Source organism: Elephantulus edwardii, unplaced genomic scaffold (genome assembly GCF_000299155.1).
Source record: "Elephantulus edwardii isolate Elephantulus edwardi_28Jun2011 unplaced genomic scaffold, EleEdw1.0 scaffold00217, whole genome shotgun sequence".
Classification (NCBI taxonomy): domain Eukaryota; kingdom Metazoa; phylum Chordata; class Mammalia; order Macroscelidea; family Macroscelididae; genus Elephantulus; species Elephantulus edwardii.
The window spans coordinates 72,547-94,300 of NW_006399967.1; the positions used below are offsets into that span (position 1 = coordinate 72,547).

The 21,754-nt window shown below is 50.2% G+C and overlaps 1 protein-coding gene across 1 annotated transcript in view; it reads right to left on the bottom strand.

Annotated features, from left to right (window-relative positions):
* The window catches only part of ATCAY (ataxia, cerebellar, Cayman type), a gene marked incomplete at its 3' end in the record, with an annotated part of 69,318 nt that extends 63,422 nt beyond the window's left edge, over positions 1 to 5,896 (bottom strand). The window contains exon 1 of the mRNA XM_006897956.1: positions 5,820 to 5,896. Coding sequence (XP_006898018.1) covers positions 5,820 to 5,896 — 77 coding nt within the window. The remainder of the gene's footprint in view (positions 1 to 5,819) is intronic.
* Between the last annotated feature and the right edge of the window lie 15,858 nt (positions 5,897 to 21,754).

Here is a 21,754-nt window from a genome sequence, read left to right on the forward strand (position 1 = left end):
GAAGAAGAAGAAGAAGAAGAAGAAGAAGAAGAAGAAGAAGAAGAAGAAGAAGAAGAAAGGCCCATCTCAATTCATACTTCTCATCTAATCCTAATGAAAGCAGGCTGAGCACATGACTGTTGTCCCCATTTTACAGAAAGGAAAACTGAGGCACCAAGATGCCCAATGACGGCTACAGATGGATGGGTAAACAAACACGGGACTGTACAGCATGGAGTCATATTCAGCGAAGGAGGAGGAAGGAATGAAGTTCTGTTACCTACGAGAGATATGGACCCTCCTGACAGCACGTCCAAAGCATGCAAGACCGAGTCTCAACGCCCTCACGTCTAACAAGCAGCCTGGCTGCATGTCAAAAGGACGTTTGTCCTTCTAACAGTCCAATCAGTACTGTGCCAACTGCACGACTCGAAGGCATCAGTTCTTTATTTTCGTCTGCTTCTCACATGCTTGACACAATGGTGAGCCCTGCGGCCTGGATCAGGTGCACCCTGGTCCTTGGTGTGACACACTGCTCCTCAGCACCTGCACTTTGCGGCAGGTTTTCTCAGTGAAATATGCCCTTTGGTTTCCTGCTGCCGCCGCCATGGTGCTGATGTTTGTGGACCCAGAAAAATGAAATCTTCGGCGACTTCAGCCCTTTCTGCACTCACCGTGGCGTTGCCTGGACCAGGGGCGAGGACGCTTGTTTTCTTGATCTTGAAGAGTAACACACACTGAAGGCTGGAGACATTGTATCTTCATCAGGAAGTGCTTCAAGCCCTCGCTGTCAGCACTCTGGTGCCTGTTTTAACTTCCTTCAGCATCCTGCTTCATTTGTTATTCCTGGCATAGCAGACCATGTTACTGCTTGATTCAAAATAACCCAAGACCAGTCTATTGGCCCACCAGTGCCTACGATATTCATCTTTATCTTCTCCATTTCATTTCTGATTTGTTGTTGTTGTTGTTGTTGTTATGTGCCGTCGAATCGCTTGTGACTTATAGCGACCCTATGTATAACAGCCCTAAACCCTGCTCTGTCCCGTGCCAATTGCACTGTCTCCGACACACCCATCCCAATTACCCCAGTCACTGAATCAATCCACCTCAAAGAGGGCCTTCCCCTCCTGCGCTGTCCCTCCACCCTCCTAAGCTTGATGTCCCTCTCCAAGGATCGGTCCCCCCTTACAACATGTCCAAAGTATGTCAAATGAAGCCTCAGAATCCTTGCCTCCAAGGAGCAGCCCGGTTTAACCCTCTCCAGGATGAATCTGTTTGTTTTCTTAGCAGTCCATGGTACCCTCAATACTCTTCTCCAGAACCACAGCTCAAAGGTATCAATTCTCCTTCTATCCTTCCTAGTCATTGTCCAACTCTCTGATGCGTAACAAGTGATTGCAAAGACCATGGCCTGTATCAGACGCACCTTAGTCTCCAGAGAGATACCATTACACTTCAGTACTTTGGAGATGTCCCTAACAGCAGACTTTCCCATTGCAAGACATCTTTTAATTTCCTGGCTGCTGGTGCCAAGAGTGTTGACTGTGGAGCCAAGCAAACTGAAGCTGTGAACAATCTTGATGGCAATGTTATGGTTAGGAAACATGCTATTGTTGTTGTTGTTGTTGTTATGTGCTGTTAAGTCATTTGCAACTCATAGAGACCCTATGTAACACAGCCCTACACCCTGCTCTATCCTGTGCCAATCTTATTGTCTCTGACACACCTACCCCCATTATCCCAGTCATTGAATCAATCCATCTCATAGAGGGCCTTCCCCTCTTGTGCTGTCCCTCCACCCTCCCAGGCATGACGTCCCTCTCCAAGGACTGGTCCCTCCTTGCAACATGTCCAAAAGTATGTCAGACGGAGCTTCGGAATCCTTGCCTCCAAAGAGCAGCCTGGTTTCACTTCTTCTTTTTTTTTTTTAAAGAAGCGTTTGTTCTCTTCATGCCCTGCAGAAGGTTGAACACTGCCGTCTTCAATACAGATTGCATTTCAACGTCAAGAAAACAAAAATTTTATCACTAGACCTACAGGCAACATTGTGATAGATGGGGAAAAGATTGAGAGTGTCAACAACTTCATTGAAGTAGATTGCCAGCCCCTTCTGTGGTCCCGCCGGGTGGCATGAACTGTCAACCTTTCTATCAGTGGCCAAGGCCTGGAGGAGGAGTTCTGGTGGTGCAGGGATTGAGCTGGTGGCTTCTAAGCCCAAGGTCACTAGTTTGAATCCACCAGCTGTTCTGTTGCTGGAAGACGTGGCAGGCTGCTCCTATAAAGCCTCTCTCTGCCTGGGCAGCCAGGCACAGCGTCAGAACAGTCAGAACCGGCTGTCCGGGCTTTCTGTCACCTGGGCCTTTTATGCACTGGGCGCCCCTTTGGCAAAAGGTCATGACAAGAGTTTAGAATGAAGGCTGTACAGTGGAGTGGACTCTGGAGGGGGGGATTGTATACCAATGAAAGAATTTATCTTTTACTTTTCAAAGAGAAGAATGAACTGGGGAGGGGAGGGGTGGGCAGGGAGAAAAGTACAACAATGAGTGAATGGAAATCCAAAGTCTCTGTAAATGTTCATGAAAATTAGTAATAATAAAAAACAAAAAAGCACTCTCGAATGCGTGGTGTTCCAGGGGCCCTTGGTAAAGGGCCAGCAGCACATGTCCGAGAGGAAGATGCCTGGAAAGGTGTGGAAAGGGGAGGAAAGTTTCAGAGCTGAAGAGACAGGCAGGAGGGAGGACCAGGCGGCAGTCACCTGCTCTGGGTTCGACTGTGTCCCCCAAACAGGTGCGGGAGCCCTAGCTCTGGGCCTGAGGGTGTAACCTGTAGGGAAATGGTCTTTCTCTGAATTGCTGACCAGGCAAGTGAACGCGTTCATACGACACGAGGGTGAGTCTCCATCTTAATCTTTTCCTTTAAAAGATTCTTATTCTTTAAAAATAAGGAGTGTTTCTGGAACATGCACATTATCCTTGTGCAGAGATCATGCTAATATTCTTTTTATAATTTTATTGTGTGTGTGTGTGTGTGTGTGTGCGTGTGTGTGTACTGTCAAATCGCATCTGATTGGTACAGGAGGAGATTGTCCCTCCTTCTCCAGCAGAGCATCTGGTGGATTTGAACTGGATCACACTAATATTCTTTGTTGTTATTTAAAGAACTCTCTCTTGTGGCCCAGTAAGGAGTGAGTTGTGCTGCCAAGCCCGGGTGCCTGTGTGTGTGGGGGGTGTACGGTTCAAATCTTCCAACTGCTCCTGAAAAAAGATGGACTCTCTCTTCCCAGGTGATGAACAGCCTCCGAGCACCTGCTAGCAGTTGGCTCTGAGTTGGTGGTTCTGGTGGGACGACACTGAGGGCGCACGTGTGACAGCAGGTGCCGTCGGGTCACCTCTGCCTCAGAGGGACCCTGTGAACAACGGATGGAAACTCTGCCCCATCCTGCACCTTCCTCCTCACCTCTGTCAAGTTCACGCCCGCTGTTACATCACTGTGTCAATCCATTTCCTTCCGGGTCTTCTCTGTCCCTGATGCTCTACTTTCCCGAGTGTGATGCCTTTTTCCAAGGACCGGCTCCCCCTAAAACATGTGTGAGACCCCGCTTCACCCTCCTGGCCTCTAAGGAGGACCCCGGCTTCACTTCCTCAGAGACAGCCATGTCTGTTCTTCCAGCAGTCACAGCATGGCCCATCCTCTCCCCCAACGCCACGGCTCCGAGGCGTGGCTGCTGCTCCCAGCTTCCTTTGCCTCTCTTCCCCGCATCATTCCGACTTTAACTTACACGTGTCCACACTTCTGAGTGGTGTTTTATGAATAAACACTCACGGACAGACGAGGGCTTAGCTGTGCCACACCCTGAATGGTGGCACCTTGTCAGTAGATAGACGGACAGACAGAGTCTGTGAACATGCACACGACACACTAGTCAGGGAGAGAGAGGAGGTCAGGCCGCCGCCACTCAGGCCTGGAAAGCCCAGAGCTCAGCAGGCCGTCGCGGAGGGCACGTCCTGTCCGTACCACTGCCATGAAACAAGCAGACAGACAAAGCTTCCATCCAGGTTACCTGGGGACGGAGAGGGAACAGGAGCTTGAGTTTTGGAGGCAGGGAGCTTATGTGCGTGGTGGTGGAGTAATCGATTTGGGGAGGCATCATGGGATTATTTGCACAACTGCTTTCCACACCTTGGAGTCCCTGCACTGGGGAAGATTCGAGGGTCTGCTTTCAAACATTTAAAAGAAGGGCAGATGTGGAAACAGAAGCACAGGCAAAGGAAGACAGCGTGTGAGGCTCTGTCTACAGGCTGGCGCGCCCAGGCCTAGGGAACAACTTTGGAGAGGGTGGGGGCCCTGCTGCATCTGGGATTCAGACTTTTGACCCCCAGAAATTGAGACAACTGCTTCAGGCTTTGTCTCAGCATCCCTGGGGGACGAAGACACCGCCTCCCAGCGGTGATGTGTGGAGACGAGGCGTGTGAAGTCACAGCACATCCACTACGGTCAGGCCGGTACTGAGCAGACGAGGGCTATTCTCGGCTGACCAGCACTGGCACCAGCATTAAGTGTGACATTTAAAGGTCTGAAAACAACTAGATTTGGAGGGGGAGGTCCCCCAAGGCAGCTGCTGGAACATAGGCGGACAGGAAGCGACCTCTTCCACAGCGGTGACTCCGTTTGCACCCTGAGCGCTTCACAGCACCTGTTTACCCACCCAGGTGAGTGGCAGCTCAGCGGTAGAATTCTCCCCTCGCATGTGGGAGACCCTGGTTCGATTCCCGCTCGGAATCTTGTCTGTCAATGGAGATCTGTGTGTGAATGGGATGCCAAACAGGCCGAGAGAGACTAAGAAGAAAGGCCTGGCAACTGACTTCTGAAACAACCAACGGAAATTCCACGGTTCACAACAGTTCAACTCGCCCCCCGTCCAGGGGATGGCAGGACGGTAGGACAGGCTCATTCTGTGGACAGGGTCACCATGACCTGGGCTGGCCTAGACAGCAGTTCACACACACACACACACACACACACACACACACACACACCCCTCCTAGAAATTAGGCCCGTGGGGAATGGTACAGAACACCCCTAGTCCTGCACCATCCCCTGAGTCAGCTGCAGGTCAGTTCCCTGGGATCCACTGAGTTTTCAAGGGTCGATATTTGAAGCAGATCATCAGGCCTTTTTTCCTACACCACATGGTCTGGAGACTCGCCTGAAATGTTCATCGTCAGAGCAGCACACAATCCTCTCCCAACAGACAGTTGATGGTTGCATGTGATCTGCACTGGCTGGGGATAGAACCAGGGTCTCCCATGCAGAAGGCGAGAATTCTATCCCTGAGCCACCGTCGAACTCAGAAAACGTTCGTTGTTGTTGTGTGCTGTCAAGTCAGAACCAATTCATAGCTGACCTTCCAGCAGGTCTTCAGAGGCAGTAAATCGCACAGGAGGAGAACGCCCACCCTTCTCCCATGGAGCCGTTGGTGGCCTTGAACCGTGTGCCTTTGGGATTACAGCACAGCTCCTTACCACTAAGCCACCAGAGCTCCCTCAGAAAATGTTTAGAATTGCTAATGTTCAGAATTCTTGAAATAGTGTGCAGGCGGGGACTTTCTGTAGCTTTGGGGGTGGAACACAGCTTAAAGAGCGCAGCACTTACTCAGCAAGCTTCTGTTTTGGGCCCCGCCTGAGCTGATCCTTGGGCAGCTGCAGAGGGGACGCAGGGACACAGCCCTCACAGACTGTAGGTGGTGAAATGCCGAGCAGGTGAGAACCTAGCCACTGCAGCCCTGGCCCTCGTCTCAGAAAGCTTCAGATCCACTCTCCCTCTGCAGGACACCGTACCTGGGGAAGTCCTCGTCCTGCCATTCCTCCTTCACGTCCACATTTTCCATCCGGAGCGTGGCCTCTGTGGTCCCCATGGCTCCTGGAAGAGGTGATGCTTGGAGCAGAGGTGAGTTCTGAATGGAAGTCAGAGAAAGAGAGAATTGTGCTTTATTTACTGGGTGAGAATCATCATAACATTTCCCTACTTGTGGGGAAGTTCTTAAGACTTGAAGCCACGCTAAGATTCTACAGAGGAATCATGATCAAAAGGGGGGAGGGATGTAGAATAGAATTTAAAATTCTCATGGAATCCAGACATTCTGGAGCTATGGAGGCTGGCTGAACCTCTAAACTATTGCCCAGGGAGAGGCTTTAAACCCGAATACTTAAAAATATTTACTGAAGTTTTTTTAATACAAATAGTACCCACTGCCATCAGGTTGATTTGACCCACAATAAACCTATAGAACAGAATAGAACTGCCTCACAGGATTTATAAGATCAGACATTTTTACGCACACTTATGTTTATCGAGGCTTTCTTCACAATAGCAAAGAGCTGGAAACAACCCAAGTGCCCATCAACAAACAAATGGATAGAGAAGCTGTGGTATATTGACACAATGGAATACTACTACGCAGCATTGAAAAACAAGGAACTCATGAAATATTATACAGAATGGGTGACCCTGGAGGACATTATGCTGAGTGAAATATCTCATTCACGAAAGGACAAATACTGCACAGTGCCACTGTTATAAAGCAGGACTGACATTGGGTTTGGGGGACAACTAAGGAAAGAGGGGATAAATAATATATATGCAGCATTGAAACAGATGAGAGAGAACTGTTTAAAAGGAATATATGATTAGATATTATTTGCATGGCAAGAGTCCAGAATAAGAGCTGCATAGTAAAGTGGATTGGAGGGGGGATTGTATAACAATGGAAGAATTTTTTTTTCCTCTCAAAGAGAAAAGTGAACTGGGGGGGAGGGGTGGGCAGGGAGGAAAATGTGCACCAGTCCAAGTTCTCTATAATCTTTCATTAAAATCTCAATTAAAAAATAATAATTAAAAAGATGGTAAATTTCTATGGACACACATTGCCACCTCTTTTTCCTATGGATTCTCACAGTGGATTCGAACCATTAACCGTCTGGTTAGCAGCACTTCAGCCTAGTGCTTAACCACTGCCCTAGTGCCTTAACCCACTGCCTTAACTACTGCTCCTTACACTATAGTTAAACTACAGATTGTATTGACCACTTCTTAAGATACAAGGGATCAAACTGATCACAGCAACTCGGAAGATTAAATAGAAGCTTGGGGGCAGCAAGTTTATATTATGGGGGAGGAACCCCCGAAAAAGGAGGTGAGAATGGCGGTACAATTGGAGGATGTCCTCAGTGCCACTGAGCGGTGCATGGAGAAGCAGTGAGGTGGTGCTCATTGCGTGAATCCTCAACACAAAAACACTTGAGAAGAAGAACCACATAGTAAGAGAAGCCAGGTTTACAAAGAGGGCTCCCGTTCACTATCTCATTGGCGCACTGTATAGACTTTGACGGTGTGCCCATTTCACAGATGAAGAAACTGAGACTGAGGGTGCTGAGGAGGACACCCAGGTGTTCCCAGAAAGGTCTGGAGTTTGAATCCAGGTACAGTCTTCTCTTTGACAGCTCTACAGTCTGCCCCCAGGGAATGCCAGAATTCAGATTAACCTCCCCTCTACCCTTGACATTAGACTTCAACTGGGATGCAAGAAATCTAATAAGTTATTCATAAGGAAGTACTGACGGCAGACATATGGAGTCCCGGAGTAGTACAGATAGTTAAGCCTGAAGTTGGTACTTCAAACCCACTCAGAAGCACCTCAGAAGAAAGGCCTGGCAATCTGTTTCTGAAAGGTCACCACTTTGAACACTCGCTGGGGCATCGTGCTGCTCTGCACAGATGGTCTGCCCTGAGCCGGTCAGCAAGATGACACGCGGGTTAAGGCCTTATGCACCTCGATGTATCTGCAGAGCCCACGTTAGCCCCGCCCCCCATGAGGAAGCAGTGGGAACGCAGAGCTGACGATGGTGGTGGGGAGCTGGGAAGTCAGGGCCACAGCATTAGCTCACAGCTGTTGGGTCCATTCTGACTCACGACAGCGCGTGTGTGTCAGACAGAACAGTGCTCCGCCCAGCTCCCCGAGCTACACTCTCTACCTCCTCCCACCTGCCGGGGAGGTGTCATCAGGAAGGACTGGCCCATGGGCAAGAACACCACGTGGGGTGAGGCAGAAAGTCAGGCAGAGCGAGAGCCTCGCAAACCGATGTCACAGTGGCTGCAGCAATGGGCTGGAGTACCCGAGTGACTGGAGGCCGGCTCTGGACGCGGTGGGGTTCTCTTCTGCTGGACCGTGATGCAGTGCGCACTCAATGGCACATGCTGTTGTTGTTAGGTGCCCAAGTCGAGTACGACCCATAGCGACCTGATCTGAGCCCCGTCCTGTCCTGTGCCAGCCTCATCATCTCTGACACTCTAGAGCCCATTGCCGCAGGGACTGGTCAATCCACCTGGTTGAGGGTCTTCCTCTCCTTCACTCACCCTCCACCCTTCCCAGCATCATGTTCCTCTCCAAGGAACAGCCCTCCTAGCAACATGCCCAGTTGTATGTGAGATGAAGCTTTATCATCTTTCCCTCCAAGGAGCACTCTGGCTGCATCCTCCCCCAGAAATATTTGTTTGGAAAAGAAGAGAAAAAAAAGGAAAAAAGGAGAAAAAAGAGAAAAAAAAGAAAGAAAAAGGAAAAAAAAAAGAAATATTTGTTTGTTCTCTTGGCCATCCATGGGATGTTCAGTGCTCTTCTCCAACATCACAGCTCAAAAGCATCAACTCTTCTGTCATCCTTACTCATTGTTCAGCTCTCAGATGCATAGCATGTGATTGAAAAGACCATGACCTGAGGCAGACACACCTTAGTCCTCAAACTGATATCATTGCTCCTCAATAATTTGGAGAAGTCCCTGACTGCAGACTTTCCCAGTGCAATACGTCTCCTGACCTTCTGATTGCTAGTACCAAGGGTTGATTTTGGATCTGGGTAAGACGAAGTTATTGACAGTTTCAACCTTCTCTCCATCTATCATGATGGTGCCTATTGATTGAGTGGTAAGAATTTTTGTTTTCTTGACACTGAAATGCAATCCATATTGAAGGCTGTATTCTTAGATCTGCAACCAGTGCTACAAACCCTCCTCACTTTCAGCAAGCAAGGTTGTCATCTGCATAAAACAGGTTGTTGATGAGTCTTCCTCCGATCCTGATGCCACATTCTTCATAAAGTCCAGCTTCTCAAATCATTTGCTTTAAAACAAGAGGCTCCCAGTCCCCAAATGACTGTTAATCTAATTAAAAAAAGGCCTCTGACATCACACAGAGACAACAAATCTTTCCTGAAGATTGCTGGACCTTTCTTTCCATGGAGCAAGTGGGTGGGTTTGAACAGACAACCTTCATGTTAGTAGCTGAGAGTAACCTGTTTGCGCCCTCTCGAGACCTCTCATCGGGTGACCAATCACAAGCCGCTAGCTTTGTTGGTGCTGTTCTGAGGAGCTGGCTGGGGATGGGGGTATGAGCAGTCCTGGGGTATGAATGTGGGTCTCCCTGGAACATTGCTGACTCCCAGTCCATCCACCACTCCAGGCTTCCGTTTCCCTGACTGCAGATGAAGGAACTGGACCAGAAATGACAGCCCGAGACCATTTCCTGTGACGTTCCAGGAGGCTGTGACTCAACCCACATCAATCACTTCTCTGCCCTTTCACCCCGGTGGGTTTCCCTGGGTGACGTCTGGGGACATTTGTGACTGTCACACTGGGGCATCCAGTGAGTGGAGGCCAGGGATATTGCTCAGCCCCCTACAGTGTACCAGACCGTCCACCCCAGAGATGGATGGCCCCCAAATGTCAACAGTGCTGACAAAGAAAAGCCTATGCTAATTATTTGGAAAAATATTTTCGTTTGGTCCTGGCTCGCGCCTTAGGGAGAATCAACTCCCGCTGGCCAGATGGTGCAAGCAGGCATCCTCTGGCACCTGTGACCCGTCCTTTCCCTCCTCCCCACTCACTGAGTGGATCTCAGCGTGGGCAGCATCCCAGGACGTCAGGTGATTATGGGACACCGAGTCTCTTTGGGGATTAGTGATTCTGATCCTGCAGGGGACACTGGGTGATATCTGGGGACATTTGTGTTTATTACAACTGGGGTGGGGTGCTATTCCTGGCACAAGTGGGCACCCCCCCCAGGAGTGACTGAGCGCATGTCAGCAGCTGGAGGGGTCTTGGTTTTAAATGCAACAGAAGTCTCCCGGACATCGGCTCATCTGTGAGGGGCACACATTCGCAGTTCCTCCTCAGCCGCCTGTCACAGCATTGCATCATCTCTTCCTACAGCTCGGGAGGGGGTGGGGTGGGGGGGGCCCTTCTGCCCATTCCCACCCTGTGGTCCCCAACTCCACCTCACATCTTGAGTGAGGGTCTCTGGGGCAGCTGCTGCCTGGGTAACAGCTGGGCATGTCGTCGGAGCCACATACCCCATGTGCATGAAGAACACACACATGTACAGACTCATATATACACACACAGCACACGCACCACCGTGCACACAGACACATACCCCACACCACACACACAAACACAAATCCTACACATAATGTACATATACCACATACATCCTACACACACCATGCACATAACACAGACACCCATACACAGAGATATATATGCCCCACACCACACACACACATCCTACACACATCACACATACACCACACAGAGACACACAGCCCCACACCATACACAGAGAGACACACACCTCATACAGAGACACACAGACACAAACACACACCCAATACACACATAGACACACCCACACACATCAGACACGCTCCACATGCATACAAACACACCATACGCATTATCTATATACACCACACACATATACCATACACATATAAACACACGCACAGTACCACACCTCACATGTAATACACACACACCACACACATCATCTATACACACCACACACCATATATACACCACACAAATATAAACACACGCACAGTACCATACCACATACATATACACACACACCACACACACATCATATACACATGTACAAACTCACCACCCCCCACTGCACACCCCTCCTATGAAACACGTGTCCATACACCCCACCACACCCACCACACCCACACACGACTGCCGCCCATCCCCAGCTATCCCGGTGGCTGTGGTCCGTGGTGTGGCCCGCTGGGAACCGGGCAGAGCGGGGTAGGAAGGCTGGGCCAGGCTCCGACGAGCCCATCCCCCTCAGGTAAGGCCTTCTCCCTCCATTCTTTCCTTCCTAGAGTTACGTCATTCATTCACCGAAGAGGGAAGATGAGACGCAGTCCGCGCACCAGCTCCAGCTCGCTTGGGTCAGGCAACCGCCTAGAAGCTCAGCACCTGCACCCCGGTCCCAAGAGGACCCAGGAAATGCGGCTCCTCTCCGAAGGCTTCGGCTCTGGCGTCTGTTTCCCTCTGCAGACCTCATGTCCTAATCCTGAGCGGGGTGTGCCCTCAGCCCCCAGGACAGGATGCTGCAAACCTCCCACAAAGACCCTCCTCCCCCTGAACACAGGCTGATGGGTCCCCACACACTCCCAAACTCTGCTCTCGGCTTCACCTTCTCAGGTGCAGCCCCGAGCCAAATCACACCTGAGTGGGCTGTGGGGCAGGATTATTAACACATGGTTCTGGTGAAAAGGTGGACCGTTGGAGTCCCCCCACAGTGCTGCGGAAGAAAGGCCTGGTAGTCTGCTTTCAGAAAGATGACGACCAAGAGAACCAGAGGAGAGCAGGTGCAGTCTGACACCCACGGGGCTGCCCTGAGTCAGGGTGGACTCCTCCGACAAGCGGTGTGCTCGCTCGCTCTCGCTCTTTCATCCTCTCCCTCCCTCCCCACCCCACAGGCAAACCTTCAGAGGGACACTTGGAAAACCTCGCTCCAAATGGCTGCGCTGCCTGCCCCAGGCCCTTCGGCTGTTATAAATAGGGAACGCAGGGGTGGGACTTGGACTTTTCCGACTCAAGGAAGCGCCCTGGAGAGCAACTGGCGTCTCGAACACGCTCCACCACCAAACGCATTCGGAAAATGGTGCAGCTTTCCGCCCGCCTCCCAGGTAGCCGGTGGGGGTGTGCGCGCGCGGGGAGGCATGGTGTCCTCGGGACCTGCGTGCGCCCAAGGAGGCCGGGACATGGTTCGCGGTCCCCACCTGGCCCACCCACCGAAGAGGTCCGCAGCCGGAAGCCGGGGACCAGCCTTCCCCCGTGTGGAGGCGGAGAAGCAAGAAGGTGGACTCACCTCCGCCGCGGCCTCCGCACGTCACACGCAGACAAAGGCGCGGCCAGCTCCGGCGCGCATCCCGGTCCTCGGGCCTTCAGCGCATCCGCGGAGGAGGCAGGGGCGGAGGCTGCGCCCGAGGAAGGTCACCCGGGCAACGCGGCCACGGCCGCGGGCTCGCAGGTCCAGAGGTGGCTTAGCGAGCGGGTGCGCCTGGCCGGGCTGCGGCAGCTGTCATCGCCCCCTCCGCCCCGGGGTGCTCTTCCTCCCAGCTCCCAGCTGGCCTAGGGAGGCTGTGCTTCCAGGAGGCAGCTGCTGCTGCGGCTGCTTTTGTGTGCAGGGTGGGTGGGTGGGGGCAGGTCTGCGCGCCGAGCACAGCCCCTTGCCGGAATCCGGCCCTCTCCATTGGCGGAGCGCGCCATCTCCCTGGATCTCCGCAGGCCTGCGGCGCGCGAGGCTTCCTGAAGGAGCATCACCGATTGGAAAAACAAAACAAGGGACGCGCTCACGCATACATCGCTAAAGGTCACCATGGCCTCATTCCTTGGGTGACGAAGATAGAAGAAAATGAAAATTAATAAAAGGTTGTAGGGACAGCTCTGCGCCCAAAAGGGGGCGCCTGCGGAGCTGTCTTTGCAGGCAAAGCAATCGTGTCCTTGGGGACAGCCTGCAGGATAGGTGAGCCAGGTGGGCATCGCGGATGAAGAACCGGGGACACAGAGGCCACCAGACACACTTCCTCTGGCCACTGTGAGAAAGGCGCCTTCCTGCGCTGGTGGAGTTACAGGAGACCGTGGATGATGTAGGAACAAGAGCGTGCTAGCCAGGGCCTTGTAGTACTGGGCCTCGCCTCTGCAGGCCTCAGTCTCCGCATCTGTGAAATGGGGACAAGTGGCACCCACACTTTCCACGTGGTGCAGGAGCATGAGAAGGGCTGCACACGTTTCTTGCTGTTGCTGTAGGCGTTTTGAGTTGTTGTTGTTGTTATGTGGTGTCGAGTCCCTTGCAACTCATAGCGACCCTGTGTTCAACAGCCCTGAAACCTGCTCTATCCTGTGCCATCTTTACTGTCTCTGACTCACAAGTCACTGTATCGATCCATCTCATCGAGGGTCTCCCTCTCTTTCTCCATCCCTCCACCCTTCAAGCATGATGTCCCTCTCCAAGGACCAGTCTCTTCTTGCAACATGTCCAAAGTATGTCAGACAAAGCCTCAGAATCTTTGTCTCCAAGGAAGAGCCGGGCTTCACCCTCTCTAGGACGTACTTGTTTGTTCTCCTAGCAGTCCATGGTATATTCAACTCTCTTCTTCCAGCACCACAGCCCAAAAGCATCAATTCTCTTCTATCATCCCTATTCATTATCCAGTTCTCTGACACATAGCAAACAATTGCAAAGACCGTGGCCTGGATTAGGCACACCTTAGTTTCCAGACTGACAGTGTTGCTCTTCAGTACTCTGGAGAGGACTCTGACAGTCGATATCCCCAGTGCAATTCATGTCTTGATTTCCTGGCTGCTGGTACCAAGAGTGTTGATTGTGGAGCCAAGTAAACTGAAGCTATTAACAACCTCAGTCTCTTCACCGTCTATCATGATACTGCCAATTGGCCCAGTGGTGAGAATCTTTGTTTTCTTGATGTTGAGCTTCAATCCATATTGAAGGCTGTTAGTCCTTGAACTTATGCAGCAAGTACTTCAGGTCCTCCTCAGTTTCAGCAGGCAGGGTTATGTCATCCATATAACGTAGGTTGTGGATGAGTCTTCCTCCAATCCTGACGCTACATTTCTCCTCATAGAGCCCAACCTCTTGGATGATCAGCTCTGCATATAGATTGAAAAGGTATGGAGAGAGAAGACATCCCTGGCAGTCGTCAGAACGGAGCAAGGAGACACTGCATGGTTCAAAATCGGGAAGAGTGTTTTGACTACTGGATGGAAATGGAGGCCATTCCTTCAGCAACATTGTAACATGCTTCCTCCTGGTTGTGGCCATCCAGTGTCCAGTTCACACCAGCCCAGGTGCAAGCGGCAAGAACTGCCCCATAAGGACTTCTTGGCTGTGCTTTTTACATAAACATGAACCCTGGAGGTGTTTCTTCCTCGGACGGACCTGCTCGGTGGGGCCCATCCACCAACTGTTTCACCTACAGTTTCGCGATTAACTCACCAGCTCTGGAGTTACCACCTGAGGGGCCTTGTCTGACCACCCTCTCCCATCCCCCACCCCGACACCTTCTGTCCCTTACTTCCTCTGGCTTTTTTGGTTTTGTTTTTGTTTAGTTTTTATCTCTTAAATCTTTATTTTCCTACTTATGAACGGACAGATCTAGACTTAAAGAAGTACAGCATACATACACACAGATATATATACACATATATATACATATACATCTGGTTTTTTAAGTATACTGTTGTGAGGTGCTGATCATTCACTTCTCACCAGGAAAGGCCCCGTGTACAGCACAGCCCTGCCCAGGCCGGCACCATCCTCCCAGAACAGCCCCGCCCAGGACGTCGACATCCTCACAGTCGCTTGCTGCGTGAGCCCATTGTCACAGCCGCTGGGCTCCATCTCCCTGGGGGTCTTCTTTTTGTTGGCCCTCTCCTTTACCCAGGATGACGGCCTTCTCTTGACAACATGTCCACAGGACATGAGACAAAGTCAAACCATCTTGGCCTCCAAGAAGCATTCCATCCACACTTCCAAGACATATCTGTGTGCTCTTTCGGCAGTATTGTTATTGTTATTAGGTGCTGTCGAATCGAGTATGACTCACACCAACCCATGAATAAAAGATCTGAACCCTGTCCTGTCTTGTGCCAACCTCATACTTCCTGACACAGTAGAGGCTGGGTGAGGGTCTTCCTCTCCTTCGTCAAGGAATAGCCCCTCTAGCAACATACCCAAAGTGTGTGTGTGTATGTGTGTGTGTGTGAGTGTGTATAAAATATTTGGCAGTGCGTTTGATACAGGCCATGGTCTTCACAATCACTTGTTATGCATCAGAGAGTTGGACAATGACCAAGGAGGATAGAAGGAGAATTGATGCCTTTGAGCTGTGTTGCTGGAGAAGGGTATCGAGGGTACTATGGACTGCTAGGAAAATAAACAGATTCGTCCTGGAGAGGGTTAAACCAGGTGGCTCCTTGGAGGCAAGGATTCTGAGGCTCCGTCTGACATACTTTGGACATGTTGTAAGGAAGGACCTGTCCTTGGAGAAAGACATCATGCTTGGGAGGGTGGAGGGACAGCACAGGAGGGGAAGGCCCTCTATGAGGTGGATTGATTCAGTGACTGGGATAATCGGGATAGGAGTGTCAGAGACGGTGCGATTGGCACAGGAGAGAGCAGAGTTTAGGGCTGTTGTACATAGGGTTGCTATGAGTAGCAAGCGACTCGACGGCACATAACAACAACATATTTGGTAGTATATTTGGTATTTTTTGCAAAAACCATAATTCAAAGGCATCCATTCCTATCCTGTCTTCACTGTGCAACATTCACAGACATGTTGTTGATTTGTTGATTGTCATCAAGTCGAGCACGACTCATAGCGACCCTATGAACAAAAGGCCTGAAGACCTTTTCTATAACTATTGCCATTTATCAAAGATCATAATTTCTAGAGGCATGTTGTTTAGGAAGTGGATGCCACTCCTGCTTTCAAACACATACATGAGGCAATGGAAAATTCCTTGGGTTGGGTCAGGTACACCTTAGTCCTCAAAGTGACATCCTTACTCTTTGGCACTTTAAAGAAATCTTTTGCAGCCGAGCTGCCTAGTGTAACACATTCTCTGATTCCCTGACTGCTGCTTCCATGGGTGTCGAGTGTGACTTCAAATAAAACGAAACCCTTGGCAGCACCGGTGTTTCTCCATTTAGTGCATTGTCATTGTGGAGAAACACAACTGACATCAGATTAACCCTTTGAACGTATATAACTCAGTTTGGTGTTGAGTGCCATCCAATCAGCTACAGCTCATAGTGACCCCTATGGGCAGTGGTCTGTACCATGCCTTCTCCTGACCCATGGTTACAGTCACAGTGTCTGTCCATCTCTTTGAGGGTCTTCCTCACCTTGCTGACCCTCCACCTTCTCAAACATGACGTCCTTTTCCGAGAATCGCCCGAAGAATCTGAGCTGAGGTCTCACCATCCCTGCCTCCGACGCTGTCTATTCACGATCTTTTGTCCACGTGCCTACACCTTGGTGGTTTGTTGTTATGTGCTGGTTTTTTGTTTTGTTTTTTAAAATAATTTTAATGAGCATTTACAGAGATTTTGGATTTCCATTCATTCATTGCTGCATGTTGTGTGCTGTTGAGTCACCTCATTGCAACTCAGAGAGACCCAATGTATAACAGCTCTGAAGCCTGCCCTCTTCTGAGCCGGTCTCACTCTCCCTGACACGCCTATTCCCAATTCCCTGTGCCAATTCATCTCATCCAGGGTCTTCCTCTCCTGTGCTGTCCCTCCATCCTTCCAAGCATCATGTCCATCTCCAAATACCAGTCCCTCCTGGCTACAGTTCCAGAGAACTGTGCTACCAACCTAAAGATACATGGTTCAAATCCACCAGCTGCTCCATAGACGATGAATAGGCACTTTCCTCCCATGCCTCTGAAAACCAGCTGGAGAGTCAGCTATGAGTCTGTTCCAACTCAGTGCTACATAATAAGACAACCTAGGAGTGGATTCACTGGGTCATGTACTTCATCTAGGCTTCACTTTTATTTATGACTCACCAAGCTAATTTCCAGCTTATAATTATCATCTTGTGCACCTGAGAAGCGAGGCTGGTGAGACTTGATCTCACGTCCTTTCAGCGTGTCCTTAGGAGGGGCCGGTGCCTGGAGAAGGGCATCGTGCTTAGAAAAGTTGTCGTTGTTGTCGTTGGGCGCTGTAGAGTTGAGTATGACCCACAGTGACCCTGTGAGCAGCAGACGTGAACCCCATCCTGTCCCGCGCTGTCCTCAGCATCTCTGACAGCCTGGAGCCCACTGCCGCAGTCGCTGCGTCAATCCACCTGGTCGAGGGTCTTCCTCTCCTTTGCCGACCCTCTACCTTTCCAAGCATCAGGGCCGTCTGCAAGGAGTAGCCTCTCCTAGCAACATGCCCGAAGTATGTGGGATGGAGCTTCAGCATCCTGGCCTCCAAGGAGCGCTCCTTGAATTGTGGTCTGTGCGAAACATCACTAACCGCAAGAGAACGGGCAAGGCCGTCTTGGAAGGCGTCCAGGCGTCCTCCTTGGAGGTGGGTTCACGCACCTGGGGCGTGTTGTCAGGAGGCAGCCCTGGGTGAGGACATGAGCTTGGTGAAGTGGCGGGTCAGTGGAAAGGGTGGACGCAGTGTCTGCACGCACGGTCTCAGCACATCAGGGATGGCGAGGGGGTGTGGGGCTGGCAGGGCTCCGTTCTGCTGACCCAAGGCACCTGTGTCACAGGACTGCGACCCCACAGTGTTTCCACGCACAGTACTCTCTGGGGTCATCCATGATGGGGCACGTGCCAGGACTCTGTCTCTCTCTCCACTGAACGGTATCTGCTGTGTGGACGGACCACGTGGTGTTCGCCCGTCATCCGCTGGTGGACAGCGAGTTCTTCCAGCTTCTTGTGAACCCTGGGGCAGCTTTCCGACGCTGTGCCTCTCCTGTTCCGAGCACATGCCTCGCAGCGGGGTGTTGGCACCGTGGGGTCTTGTCTTCCTGACCAGCTTGCACACATCCTGACAGCACAGGCGCTCTGTGTCCACCGCTAAGGCCCTGCTGGCCTGCTTCCCGCAGAGGCTGCACCACTTTCCGTCCCCAGCAGCCAGAGGGCCAGTCCTCCACAATCTTGCCAACACGGCTTCCCTTTCTTAACAATTGTCGTTCTAATAGGGATGTGGTGGTGAAGCCCTGGGCCTTTTTTACCTGCATCTCCATGGTCCTCTGGTGGCAGGGCACATCACACGTTGTCCTGGTAACCCAAGGTGGGCAGTTTGAGTCTACCAGCCACTCAGAGGGGCAAAGACGGGCTCCTCCTCTCACAAAGGTGTACAGCCCAAGTGGGCTGGTTCTGACTCCAAAGCAGCCAGCTGAGGGCGGTTCCGTGGACTCACGTGGACACGTGTACTCAACAAGGCCTCGTGGCCTCCTCGGCAGGACCAGTTCACCGCTGCCCACCAGCGGGTTTGCAGAAGCTGTGAACAGCTGTGGAGGAGACTGCCTGTCTGTCTCCCTCACAGCAGCGGGTGGATTTGATCTGCCTGCCTTTGGAGTAATAGCGCATCTCCTTACCTGCGATGTCACCAGAGTGCAGGATACACACACAGAGAACTTACCATTTACCATGGACATGATGCTAGACTCTCTGATGGCTTCACTTGGGTCTCCCAAATCTAAACACCGCTTCGCTGGGCCGTGATTGCGGGAGGCTTGTGGTTACCAAAGGCTGTAACTGGGCAGTTATATGATAATGTCATCACCTCCCCCACCCCCGCACTGGATCTGCTAGGATCAGCTGTGAGAGGATCAGAGTGGGACACTCGGATCTGATGTGAGGGGCCTTCCCCTGGGGCGTGGCTACATCACCTTTTAACTTTCTAGAAAGGAGAAGAGAAAATTGAGCAGAGAGAGGGACATGACTACTACCTCTTCCCCCCCCCCAAAAAAAAACCCAAAAGAATCTGGAACAGAGAGTGTCCCCGGCCTCAGTTTCCCTCACTGTGAACTTCCTGGACCCAGGGGGAGATTGATAACAAGACCCTGGGAGGCGTCCACGGAACACTGGGCCCAGAGGTGTGAGACCGAGATAAGAACCTCTCAGAAGACAAATCAAGCCTTCCCTTCGAGCCAGTGCTCGCAATTGCGACTTCCAGCCTCCTAAACGTCGAGAGAATGAACCTCTGTTTGTTAAAGTCACCCCCTTGTGGTATTTCTGTTACAGCGATACTAAATAACTAAGACATACGGTTTCTTAAAAGTTTCTTCCCATCTTGGGGGAGCTCTGGTGGCCTAGTGGCAAGAAGCTGCACTGCAATCCCAAAGGAACACGGTTCGAATCCACCAGATGCTCTGCCGGAGAAGGAGGCGCAATATCCTCCTGTACCAGTCAGATCTGATTTGACGGTACACACACACAAAATAATAAAAAATTAAAAAAAAAAGTTTCTTCCCATCTGTAGGGTCTTTTCATTGTGATTAGTGTTTGCACGTGTGAGGACTGCTAGTTATTCCGTGCCGAGCTTGTAACCCGCCATGTCCCTAGATTCTTGTGCTCTTGGATTCTTCGACTCTTCTTCTGGGTGTCCCTGATCAAGAAACATCATCTCGTATTATTACTTTTTGTGTGTATACAGTCGAATCGGATGTGACTGGTACAGGAGGAGACTGTTCCTCCTTCTCCAGCAGAGCCTCTGGTGGATTCGAACCATGAACCTCTGGGATTGCAGTGCAGCTCCTTGCCACTAAGTCAGGGTGAAGTCTCTCTCAGGGAAGAGAGATAGGGAATGGCAAGGGACACACTGACAAAGGAGATTAATGAGAACTGGCTTCGACAAGCACTGTGGCAATTGGACAATTAAAACAGACATTCAGGGGGGGAAGAAGAATGAACTGGGGAGGAGGGTAGAGAAAACAGTGCAACAATGAATGAATGAAAACCCAAAAGTGCAACAATGAATGAATTAAACCCAAAATCTCTGTAAATGTTCACTAAAACTAATAAAATTTAATAATGATTAAAAAAAGAAACATCATCTGCACATAGTCTTACCTCTTTTCAACTTTTTTTTAAAAAAATTTATGTATTTTTTTTTTATGTGTGTACCGTCAAATTGGATCTGACTGGTACAGGAGGAGATTGTTCCTCCTTCTTCAGCAGAGTATCTGGTGGATTTGAACCGTGCACCTCTGGGATTGCAGTGCAGTTTCCTGCCTCTTTTCAACTTTTTAAGGCTTTATAGAGTTGTTGTTTTTGTTGGGTTTTTTTTTTATTTTTAGAAAGATTTTTCTCTGCCAGAGAGATCTGACTTTTACATCTCTTTATGAACTACCGATATTCTCCTTGGACACCTTTCATGATGTTGGCAGTTGGTCCAGTGAGAATTTTTGTCTCTTTGATGCTGAGATGTATCTCATATTGAAGGCTGTAGTCTTTGATCTTCTGCAGCAAATGCTTCAAGTCTTCTTCACTTTCTACAACTCATGTTGTGTCGCATTTGTCAAGCTGGTTGAGACAGTGGTGCTTCATTGAGTTTCTAAGTGTGTAAATCTTCATGACGGGGATTGTCTTCTCCTTGGAGCATCTGGTGGACTGGGATTTAATTTGTCTCAGTTATTTTCACTTCCTGTGGAAGGCAGGCCCTGATCCCGTCGTCCTTACTGAACTGAGCTGGGAACTGTTTTTGTTGTTAAGTGTCATCAAATTAAGCATGTCTCATAGAGGACAAAAGATCTGAGCCCTGTTCTGGCCTGCACCAGCCTCACACTTCCTGACACACTAGAGCTCACTGCAGCAGTCACCGTGTCCATCCCCCTGGGTTGAGGGTCTCCCTCTCCTTTGCTGACCCTCCACCCTTCGCAGCATCATGTCCTTCTCCAAGCAATAGCCCCTCCGAGCAGCATGCCCGAAGTATGAGAGACAAAGCCTTATCATTCTTGCCTCCAAAAGGCAAGAATGCCTCGGGCTGCCCCTCCTCCGAGACATATCTGTTTATTCTTTCCGCCGTTCATGGGGTGTTCAATTTTCTTCTCCAACACCGCAGCTCAAAGGCATCATTTCTTCTTCTGTTATCCTTATTCACTCTTCAGCTTTCTGATGCACAGCAAGTGATTGGAAAGACTATAGTCTGAATTAGATGCACGTAGTAAGGAGGGACTGGTCCTTGGAGAGGGACATCCTGCTTGGTAGGGTGGAGGGACAGCGCAGGAGGGGAAGGCCCTCTATGAGGTGGATTGATTCAGTGACTGGGGTAATCAAGATGGGAGTGTCAGACGCAGTGCGATTGGCACAGGACAGAGCGGAGTTTAGGGCTGTTGTACATAGGGTCGCTATGAGTCACAAGTGACTCAACAGCACATAACAACAACAAGTCCTCAAGCAAATCATTACTCAAATGACTACCCCGGTGACTGAAGACCAGAGAAGTTGTGGGATGGTATCAAGGATATCATCCATGAAGAAAGCAAAAGATCATTTAAAAAAGAGAGAGAGAGAGAGAAAAGAAAAAAAACAAAGTGAATGCCAGAAGAGACTCTAAAAATTGCACTGGAGCATTAAGAAACCAAAACAAAGGGCAAACATGCTGAGGTAAAAGAGCTGAATAGAAGAGAGGACAAAGAAAATATTATACGGTTATGAACAGAAAGTTAGAATTGGAGACTAAAAAGAGAAGAACTTGCCCTGCCTTTCTCAAGCTGTGAGAACTGAAAATTTTAGTGTTAGAATTCATATTTATTTTTTTTTAGCATGGATGAAGATATTTAATTTAGGAAATTCTGGAAAACACTCATTTTGGTCTTCCCCAAACCCTGAGTATTAACCACTCTGTAACCATCAACATGAAATTAATCACTGCTTTATATACATTTTTAGGA